This window comes from Protopterus annectens, chromosome 3.part0 (assembly GCF_019279795.1).
Source record: "Protopterus annectens isolate FY-2018-M chromosome 3.part0, PAN1.0, whole genome shotgun sequence".
Lineage (NCBI taxonomy): Eukaryota > Metazoa > Chordata > Ceratodontiformes > Protopteridae > Protopterus > Protopterus annectens.
Genome location: NC_056731.1, coordinates 748,614,027 through 748,625,529, shown reverse-complemented (window position 1 = coordinate 748,625,529; position 11,503 = coordinate 748,614,027). Strand labels below are relative to the sequence as shown.

Below are 11,503 nucleotides of genomic sequence, written 5' to 3'. Positions count from 1 at the left end.
AGTTGGTGGAGAAGAGTGTCAGGAGTGATTTGTGACAGACGAGTACCAGTAAGAGTGAAAGGGAAGGTCTACAAGAAGGTAGTGAGACCAGCTATGTTATATGGGTTGGAGACAGTGGCATTGACAAAAAGGCAGGAGACAGAGCTTGATGTGGCAGAGTTGAAAATGTTAAGATTTGCACTGGGTGTGACGAGGATGGACATGATTACGAATAAGTATATTAGAGGGTCAACCCAGGTTGGAAGGTTTGGAGACAAAGCCAGAGAGGCATAATTACGTTGGTTTGGACATGTGCTGAGGAGGGATGCAGAGTATATTGGGAAAAAGATGCTAAAGATGAAGCTGCCAGGTAACAGGAAAATAGGGAGGCCTGAGATGAGGTTTATGTATGTGGTGAGAGAGGATATGCAGGTGGTTGGTGTGACAGAGCAAGATGCAGAGGACAGGAAGAAATGGAAACAGCTGATCTGCTGTGGCGACCCCTAACTGGAGCAGCTGAAAGAAGAAGAAGAAGTTATATAATTCCTTTGAGGGGACTGAAAATGTTTAATTATCTGGTTTGGTATCTGCATTCCTAAAGAATTAAACAGCAAACATTATGCTTATATGGCAAAGCTATCTTAGTTATGCTGTATTCTCTAAAATGTTTTATAAGCTGTATCCCAAAGATTGTTTTTATAAACAGCAATGAAATATTCTAGATACGCCCCATGTTTATTAATGTAGTCTAAAGTTCCTTTTTTGTGAGGCTATAATTTTGCATAATACATAAAAGAAACTATATAAAAACATTTAATTTAATTTACCAGTATCTAATTGTGATAACATAAAGTAAAAGGATAATATTCACTGTTTAATAATGATGTAGATAAAGTACTATTTATCAGATGCTGGTGTGATTTCTGTAGTCGGTATAAATGACACAATTAGGTCTTGCAGTCGAGGTGCTGTCAGACTTCAAACTGCTCTACAGGGTTCGGTTCCCTTGCCATTTATATACTACCTGTCTGACTGAGCAAATCATTAGCCAGTTATTGCTCTGGGGCAGAGGCTGAAATGGGTCTGTCTGGGTCAGTTCACTACCCCACTATGTCAATAAGAAAACCCATAAAACCCAGATGACTGTAATACATTTTGAACCATCCATGACAAATGGCAGATAATAGTCTAATGCTGTTAATTATCACAACTGAAAACATTTGAAAAAATCAGATATTCTTTGTAAACACAGAAGATGCTGGATCAGAATTTTATCATGTTTATTTGTAATTATGTAAAAAATCTGGAGAAAACTGAAATAGTCCTTGTAAACACAGCTTTATCATTATAGTTTGCTTGTTTAAATTCATTGATTACTTTGCATTGAGAACACCTTTTGATTAGCAGCCCACCCACTTATACAAACACCCATAATGCCAGGTTATGGACTCTCCATGACATACAGAAATTATCACCAAAAATCCCCTTCCCTGGCTGAATGGAGAGTGAGATTTAGAAACCCCCCATGTAGCTGCAGCACACTGTATAAAAGGAGAGGAGAGCAGAGCAAAAACATACGAAGGGACAGACAGGAGTCAGGAAGAAAGACCATCTCTGAGCTGCCTGTACATTAAACACTGATCTAGTGAAGATGACAAAAGCAACAGCTGTCATTGTGCTACTGTGTCTTTTCTGCGTCGGATGCATGTCTTTGTGTAAGTAACTGTGATGTTATTATTACAGCATTTTGCATTTACCTGGTATAAACATGCATTTGTGTATTTTTTGTAAGATTTCTATGTTGGTATAATTCAGCTTCATAGATACTGCAGGGCACACGTTAAAGTTATGTCTTTATTCTAGTTTCATTTTCTTCTTATTATTATTATTTTAAATGTAACAAAAACATCTGGTTTGGCAGTAGTACTGTTTACCAGTCACCTATCAGGGGTACTACTTTATCATTGTTGTATTAAACAGACAGGAAATATGACTCTCCATGCTCTTCAGCTCTTTACTTCTTTCATTGTTTTGAGGTAGTTTATTGATTTTAGCTAAGCTGCAGTTACAGTTATTAGCTTGAAAGTGTATGTATTCTCAACTTTGGTTAACCAGTTAAGCTTGTTTAATAATATAACATTTTCAAAAGTAATGAAAGAAACATTTTTCACACAGCACAGATGACTTTTCTGAATATCATATTTTATAAAATTATATATAGTTGTACCTATGGCTGCATTTCAATAAGCAAAGTTCATAAAACTGATTTAAATGTGCAGAACATGGATGCCATATCAAGTTCTTGTGCACTATTCAAAGTACAGAAGAGTTAAAGCATACAGATTTTTGTTGTGGTTACCTAGATACTCTTACTATCTAAGAATAATAAACTCGAGCAGCAAGACATTAGAAAGTGATAATCCTAGGCTTACTTGTCAAGTAAAACCTTCCTTTTTGCATTTCAAATTAAATCAAACTCTCTGAAGAAACCTAGTCACTGTACTTCATTCATCTTATTTAGAAATTGTAGGGATAAATGTTATGCTCCTCCCTCTTGAAACACAAACCTTTAAGTTGGAATATCATCTTATCAGGAAAACATATGACTTGTTTGTAGAGCTACTTTACTAAATAGTTGGTAACATAGCTTTAACCACTTCCTTCTCATTAATACCATCAGAAGGTAAAGGCAAACTATCTTGCCTGACATTTACTGCCCCAGTGAAATACTTTGGCACTGACAGCACCAAGCGCAGAAACTTACAAAATGACTTTTCATATGAATGCCATAAGTAGTGGAATTGTTGCAGCGTGTTTAGTAATATATGCATACAGAGGCATAGAATGTGTTATCAGTGTGAGGAATTGGCTATCTAATACTCTAAAATATCTGCCATATATAACATATATTTTGGGGTGCCTTCTGTGCGGAGTCTGCATGTCCTCCCTGTGGTCTCGTGGGTTTCCTCTGGGTGCTCCGGTTTCCTCCCACATCCCAAAGACATGCTGCAGGTGGATTGAACACTCTAAATTGGCCCTAGGTGTGAGTGTGTGCATGTGTGCGCCTTCTGTGGAAGGTTGGGCGCCGGGTTGGCAACTCGACACCGTAAAACTTCACTGCCAATCATGAGCGGACAAGGTGATCTGCTGTGGCAACCCCTAACCGAGAAAAGCCAAAAAAAGAAGAAGATCTGCCATATATAGCATGAACCAGGGAGAAAAAGGATTGCAAAGGACTGCATGTAAATTTAGGGGACATTACATAAGTGCCCTGCTTAAAATAGGCAACTGATACAAAATATCAAGCTAGTTAAACAAGTTTCAAGAATTAGCAAACTCAATAAACATATTTATTATACCACAAATCAGTTGTAAATAATATGGTCTTATCTAAATAATCTGTCATACCACTGACATTCAGTAGCAAATTATTAGCTGTGACTATGTAAAGAAGGAAAGAAAGAAATATAAATCTTAACACTTATGTAAAAAGTTTATGTCAGTTGTACCTGTCAATGTCATATATGGTCATACAAAATAGTATGCAATGCAAAAAGTCATTATGGTGCTTATTTAACAATGTGTAGATATGCCTGATATATATATATATATATATATATAAACTATATCTATATCTATAATCTATATCTATATCTATATCTATAATCTATATCTATGTCTATATCTATATCTATATCTATAATCTATATCTATATCTATATCTATAATCTATATCTATATCTATATCTATATCTACATAGATTGAAAACTCACTTTTGTGAATTGCAAGTGAGCGAATCCACTTCAGCAAAAGTGCATTTCAGAGAAAATGCACTTTCGTGAATTTCACTTCATTGATCCATGAAAAAACAGGAATAAAACATACTACACACACTTTTGCAGGGGGGGGGGGCAAGCTCCTCCGCACCTCCACATATGGGGGGGCTGCACCCCCCCACACACACACGCTACTTAAATATACCAACTCAGGGACTGCACTACAGTGAGAAAAATAATATGTTCCCTTACCCCACTGTACTGTGCTCTGGTGAAGTAGAATTCGCAAAAGTGCATTTTCGCTGAAATGCACTTTCTCTGAAGTGGATTCGCTGACTTGCAATTCGCAAAAGTGAGCTTTTGATGGGTCGAAGTAGACCCATATATATATATATATATATATATATATATATATATATATATATATACACACACACACATATATATATATATATATATATATATATATATATATATATATATATGTATATATATATATATATACATATACATATATATATAAATATAGATAGATATAGATATAGACAGATATAGATATAGATAGATAGATATGGATAGATATAAAGATTGACATAGATAGATATGGTAGGGTTATAGGGTGATTGCAATAAGACTGATGACAAATCATTTGAATAGTCTTCTTCTTCTTTTGGCTGTTTCCATTAGGGGTCACCACAGCAGATCATCTGTTTCCATTTCTTCCTGTCCTCTGCATCTTGCTCTGTCACACCAACCACTGCATGTTCTCTCTCTCCACATCCGTAAGCCTTATCTTAGGCCCTCCTCTTTTCCTTTTACCTGGCCACTCCATTCTTAGCATTCTTTTTCCCAAAATACCCAGTATCCCTCCTCAGCACATGTCCAAACCAATGCAATCTCGCCTCTCTGGCTTTGTCTCCAAATCATCCAACCTGAGCTGACCCTCTAATCTGCTGATTCCTAATCCTCTCCATCCTTATCACACCCAGTGCAAATCTTCACATCTTTAACTCTGCCACCGCCAGCTCTGACTCCTGCGTTTTTGTCAATGCCACCATCTCCAACTCATATAATATAGTTGATTTCACTACCCTCTTGTAGACCTTCCCTTTCACTCTTACTTGTACCGTCTGTCACAAATCACTCCTGACACTATTCTCCTCACACTCCACCCTGCCTGTACTCTCTTCTTCACCTCTTCCACACTCACCATTACTCTGAACTGTTGATTCCAAGTACTTAACCTCATCCACCTTTGCCATCTCTACTCCCTGCATCCTCACCATTCCTCTTTCCTCCCTCTCATTCACACACATATATTCTGTCTTAATCCTGCTGACCTTCATTCCTCGCCTCTCTAGAGCATATCTCCACCTCTCCAGGGTCTCCTCAACCTGTTCCCTACCCTCACTACAGATCATAATGTCATCCACAAACATCGTAGTCCACGGGGACTGCTGTCTGATCTCATCTGTCAACCTGTCCATCACCACTGGAAATAAGGAAGGACTCAGAAATCATTAATCAGTTAAATAGTAGTTTATTAAAAAAAATACACAGAACCAGGAATTGTCAAACATATAAATATTGCATATACTGGAAGGTCTCAAAAGCATTTATTGGTATTCTGTGATGCCAGAGTGAAAAGGGTCAATGGGAGAGCAGGATGAGGCCAAAAATAAAAAAAGAGTGTTATCAAGATAAAATCTCAATTATTCTAAGAAGAAAGACAATTTGGAAATGTTTGCTAGAAAGTGAAATGAATGAATTTCATAAATCACTTAGATTCCTTATAATTTATAACAAACGTTAAATAAATAAATAAATAAATAAATAAATAATAAAAAAACATTCTACGTTTTATTATTGTGTTAAACACATTTATGAAAGGAAGTCTCATCACAATTTTACAGGCCATCACAAACTGTGTCTCATGGCTATTTTATCATATTTATGTGTCTTTAAGTAACAATTTCAATCAGAAGTGGAACCTTTTTGTATATAATTGTAGCACCCATTTGATACCCTCAGAAACAACTCTAAAGTGTGCACCAGGAAGTAAACTGTCCTCCCTGACTCATGATGTTTTAGCTGCTCCTCTCACCCTAGGTGGTCATTATACAAAAATGTATTTGCTAAAATGTTTTCTTATTTTTGACAACATTAAATTCAAATATGTTCTAATGTACAGATACAAAAAAGGCTCACACATTCTTGATAAATAAGTTACCATTTGTGGAATTGTTGATATTACTAGAGTGTTGGAGGACTTAAACATTTACACTTTATTTATCCTGCCTGCCTTTGTGTTCCATTTAGCAAGGCTGTTGGAGGACTTGAGCACAATAATCACTCACTGATCCCGTGTAAGTGGATCACAATCCCATAGGACTTGAGCACAATAATCACTCACTGATCCCATGTAAGTGGATCACTACCACTTCACATATCATTTATTGCTCCCTCAGGAAACAGCTAAATGAGACAAAAGGCAAAAGTAGCTGCAAGACTTACCAACATTCTTTATTCCAAACCGAGCATGAGTCAGCTGCAGGCAAGAGCAGTTGTGCTTGAGTTTCAGAATGAGAACTGCAGGAAACCTCAGTGGCCATCTAATGTTCACCCTCAGTAATTAGATGCTGTATTATGTTTTTGGTGCTGTGTGCTTAATGCTGCTACACCACATGTCTATTAATTTAGGACTAGCAAAACAAGCTGTGGCACACACAATATTACCAAAACTGCAGACACAAGGAGTACAGGGTATAACACAGCATGAATACAAGAGCACAAGCCATAATTAAAAGTGACTGTGATGTTCAGAGGTGACATTTGCTTTCATAGAAGAACTATCTTTTTGTAAGGGCATGATACATTCTGACATGCTAAAACAGCTGAAATAATAAATCAGAAACTTTGATTCCAACTATAATATTCTTCTTTCTTATGTTTATGCAGCTACTGGAACTTCAGCTCCTACCAAATGCTGCTTCACGTTTTCTTCAGTGCGATTACCACTTCGACTGATAGAGAGCTATGTTCATACTTCCTCTGAATGCCCAAATGAAGCTGTCATGTAAGTAAGGGTATTTATGTGTAACATATATGTACTGATGAGTGTGTGTATTTTTGCATGTGCATGTCTGCATGTGTGTGCATGCACTCACATGAGTGTGCTTTTTCATTTGTAAGGAGTGACTGAATATTAACAATGTACTAGGTGTTACCCACAGATTACATAGAACCATGCTGAGGCAGAATGAAACATGGCTCAAAAGGCTGCATGTTTATTACTGATGCTGGAAGATCAAGAAGTTAACAATATCCCTCCCCCTTGTCTATCCTGATTTCCTTGTTTTTTGTTATAGTGTTACAGTCTGGCAGAAAAATCTTCTTCTTCTTTCGGCTTTTCCCAGTTAGGGGTCACCACAGTGGATCACCTGTCCACTCATGAGTGGCAGTGGAGTTTTACACTGTTGAGTTGCCAGTCCGGCACCCAACCTTCCACAGAAGGCACACACATGCACAAACTCACACCTAGGGCCAATTTAGAGTGTCCAATCCACTTACAGCATGTCTTTGGGATGTGGGAGGAAACCGGAGCACCCAGAAGAAACCGACATGACCACAGGGAGGACATGCAGACTCCACACAGAAGGCAACCTAGCCAAAAATCGAACTGGAGAACCTCTTGCTGTGAGGAGGCAACTCTAATGGCTGCACCATCGTGGCCACCCACAGTCTGGCAGAAAAAAAATAAAATGAATCCAAATAATGGAAAATTCAGAGATACAGACAAAAAAGCAGTCTCAATATAAAAGTCAAATGCAAAAAATGGGCAGGTTTGCCATGCACTATTGTAAAATCAAACTTTTATTATACAAAACCATGTAGGCACTTTCACACTCAGTGCTGCTTCATCAGACAATCAGTTAACAAAGAAAAGGTAGAGCTCCATTTAAACCAAAATACGAGGAGTTTGCAGCTTGAGGTTGGTTGGATTATTCAGCTGCAAACTACTATATATCCTGGCTTCTTTTTAAAACCACTACTTAATATGAATGCTTTAAATTATTGATGTAAGTCACTTCATTTTTAGGCTCGGTAATGGTATTGAACACTTCATGAAAATTCTTTTCATAGAATAAAACTTTGATTTTTACATCAGTGTATGCTCAAGTTGCCCAAATCAGCATTTTTTTAAAACAAAACAATTATGCAACTCAGATGTTTATTAAGTATGAAACAAGCATGTGATATTTCCGTCATAAAGGGCATCAAGTTCAATGCTTGTCAGTAACGATACTCCTAAATTATGTACCGTGCCATTCATTCCTACAGGTAATTTATGTGTGATAGTCAGGATTAATGCTTTGCAGCTAAAAACAGCTGACACTTCAATTTAAGCTTAAGGAGCAAAGCTACCACTCAAGGAGGTATGGACTCCATTTTGAAATATCAGGACTGGTTTGTGGGTGACTGAATTATTTATTATTTAGCCGAAGATATTGTATCTTAACAAGAAAAGGAGTGTTTCAGAACTACATCCCCACTTTGGTGGTAGGGCATATCCTCATCCTAGTGACTTGAGTATTTAATTTACTCCCCCCTTTCTCTGACTGGGCTACCCAAATGTTTCAGGCTGAACTTGACTGATTTTTACTAATTGGTCTTCATGTCACAGTATTAAACAACTACCCTACCCCACTAGATTGCATCATCTATAATGTTGGGCTAAGGAACATTTCTATAGCTTAATCCTTTCTCCTAGTGGCCAGTGTATTCACACCCACATTTGAGTAAGGACCAGCTTTGTCTTCTCCCTGACAGGTTCCTGAATATGCACCATTTTAAGGTAATCATAGTCAACTTCACAAAGTTAAGCATATGCCCTGGAACTAAAACTTTACCTGCCATGCACCTATTGCTTTGACAGATGCTAGTAGTGCAGCAGACTGCAGACTGATAAATGCCCCCCCCCCCCCACACACACACACGGATAAGTAACCTCATGCCAGTTGTCTCTCATCACCTTTTCCAATGCCTGGACCACTTTTGAAACTTAGGTCATCTGGATGACAGTTAAGGGCCATAGATTAAACATTCTGCATATTGTGGTTATAATGCCAATATTTCTAGTAGTAGTAGACATGCTTACTTGCACACTGTTGACAGTACCTTTTTCCTTGAAGATGCATGAAGTTCATAATATCTACAACAATATCTAAAAATCAGCCGATTGATCCTGAGCAGATTGTGCTAGGAAGATGTTATTTAAAGTAAAATTATTCTTTGCACTATCAAAATCAGCACTCTCATCTTTACCGGAGACTCAGTTATGATTGTATATAACCATTGCAAATAATAGTACAATTATCATTGTCAATAGATTAACATTTAACTTTAAGGGCAAATAAATATGAATTATTAATCTCTACCCCCAATCCAAATTTCTTGAAGCATGCATGTGAGCTAAAAAACAACTTGTTTCCTGGCTTGCAAATCACTTCAACTGATAAAGTTAGTTCTGAACCCCTCCCCCCATAAAATGACAACCAGACCTTAGCCACAGTGCCATTTAGTGGAATAGCTGTCTGACCACAGCCAGATTGTCAATTAAGTGAAGCCAACAAAGGGGTCAAGACATTCCATCATGGTGTTAAATTTAAATTTTAGTATGTATTTTCCATCCTGACAAAAATAAATAAATAAAGCTAAGCCATCATCATCAGATCTTGAAATGGACCCTTCTCAGAGGGTAAGAGATACACCTATCAAAATGCTAGCACCTCATTTTTAGTAATGCATGGATTAAGTAGTGTATGCATATGTCATTATAAGCAGTTCATCTAATATCTACCCAGTGACAATGCCCTATGGCTTTAAAATGGAGTTGGTACTATTGACTAAACATTTCCTACTGTTATGCCCCTCCAGTAAAGAGTTTTGGATCCCAAGGGTGGGCAACATCATTCATTTACTATACTTAGAGCAGCTAGTGACCTTATCATTACATATACTTAATGCGTGTTAGTTACTGATGTAATAACCAGGAAATTAAATGCTTCTATTAAATATACATCACTAAGCACTGTTATTCTAAGGCATTGCAAGGCTTATCTGTCACATTCTTTCAGGTAATGGTGAAGCAAATTATTGGTAACATTACATCCAAATAGCTTTTCTCTTCTGCATTTAACAAGTGTAACAGTTAGAGAAAGGGACTGCTTCTTTTAGAAGACCACTGTGACTTTAATAAATGACTCATTCCTCGTTTTGTGTTCATAATATCCATCTGTGTATGCAAAGAAAGCTGTTATTCATGTTTGTTGACTCTACCTTTGTTTATTAAGTCAGAATTTCTGCGCAGTGCTGGGCTGGGCAGGTCATCTCTACATGAAGTACTGAGCAGGAACATTACTGTATGAGTATTACCACCTTGGTGCCTGATGCCTGCCCCTTTCCCTTTCTCAATGTTTTTATATTTCTTTATTAAAACTTATTACCCCATAGAAAGACATAAAATTAAGTGGTCACTAATTTTTACTATTTCGTAAACATGGTATTTGTATGCCAAACTGTATATTTAGATACTCATTTATTTTACTTTTTCTTTTACAGATTTGTAACCAAAAATGGAAATGAACACTGCAGATCTCTTACATTAGACTGGGTACAAAAGTACACTGAAAAGCTACTAAAAAATTAGAGCTGTCAGAAATACCTACAAAACAATAAAAAGTAAACAAGTTGTAAAAATATGTACTAAATTATTGAAATTTTATTAATATAAACCAAAAATAATTGATTCATTTTGTATTTTAGCAAGTTACACAATTTGCAAATGTAACTGTATGTTTGTTTCATGAAACATTGTGGTAAACTGTTCCACATTATTTTACAGAATAAAAATAAGACCTAGAGGAAAAATAAAATCATTACATTTGATGCACTGGAGTTTCTTTCATATGTCTTGATTTAAATGGCTTACTTCATTTTATTTTACCTTTTAATAATCTGGAATAAGAACATGGGTACAAGGTCATCATAACAAAATGTTTTTTTAAATGCACATTTATTGCATTTTAAATATACTCTAACATGTATTGTTCTCACAATGTAGTCTAGTATGTTTTGTAGTTAAAAGGTACGTGACAGGTAAAATAACATGATTTTAAATTAGTTCCTAGATAAATGCAGTTACTGAAATCATACTGTCCAGATGCTGCATTCTCTTCTACTAACCATTCAATAAAATTTTTACACGTACAAACAATTTAGTTTCGCACTTCACTTTCCTTCCTCTTTTCCTGGATACAGTCATAGTGGTAGCAGACTAAGCATAAGTAGGTAACCAAAAGGGGTTGTAGCTCCAGGCAGCTAGCAATGGATGCTTGATGCAGAACATCATTCTGAGCACCTAATGCAGTAGTGCAATACTTAAATTAATTTGGCTAACTTCATTTGCTTTTGTTGTGTAACAAGGTTTTGACTGCAAAAAGGTCAAATTGATCAAGTAAATCTACCCATACAAATATACAAATGACAAACATCTCATTATTTATTTATTATTTGTGTTTTTATTTATTTGCATTTGTTTACTAGAAAAGTCCATCTGGGTATGTAACCACTTTTCAGTGGAGGTCCAGGGAGAAAAGCATCAACATGGTACACTTGACCTAATAAAACTGTGGCACGTGATAGTCAGCTCTAAGGAAAGTTCATCTTGATCAGTGACATGCAAGGA

At 36.6% G+C, this 11,503-nt stretch overlaps 1 protein-coding gene across 1 annotated transcript; it reads left to right on the top strand.

Annotated features, from left to right (window-relative positions):
• Positions 1-1,536: 1,536 nt before the first annotated feature.
• LOC122797279 (C-C motif chemokine 4 homolog) lies at positions 1,537-10,708 on the top strand. Its single transcript, XM_044066121.1, has 3 exons — positions 1,537-1,694; positions 6,715-6,832; positions 10,378-10,708. Exons 1-3 carry the CDS (start codon positions 1,631-1,633, stop codon positions 10,463-10,465), a joined length of 270 nt encoding a protein of 89 aa, XP_043922056.1. The 5' UTR covers positions 1,537-1,630; the 3' UTR covers positions 10,466-10,708.
• Positions 10,709-11,503: the final 795 nt, after the last annotated feature.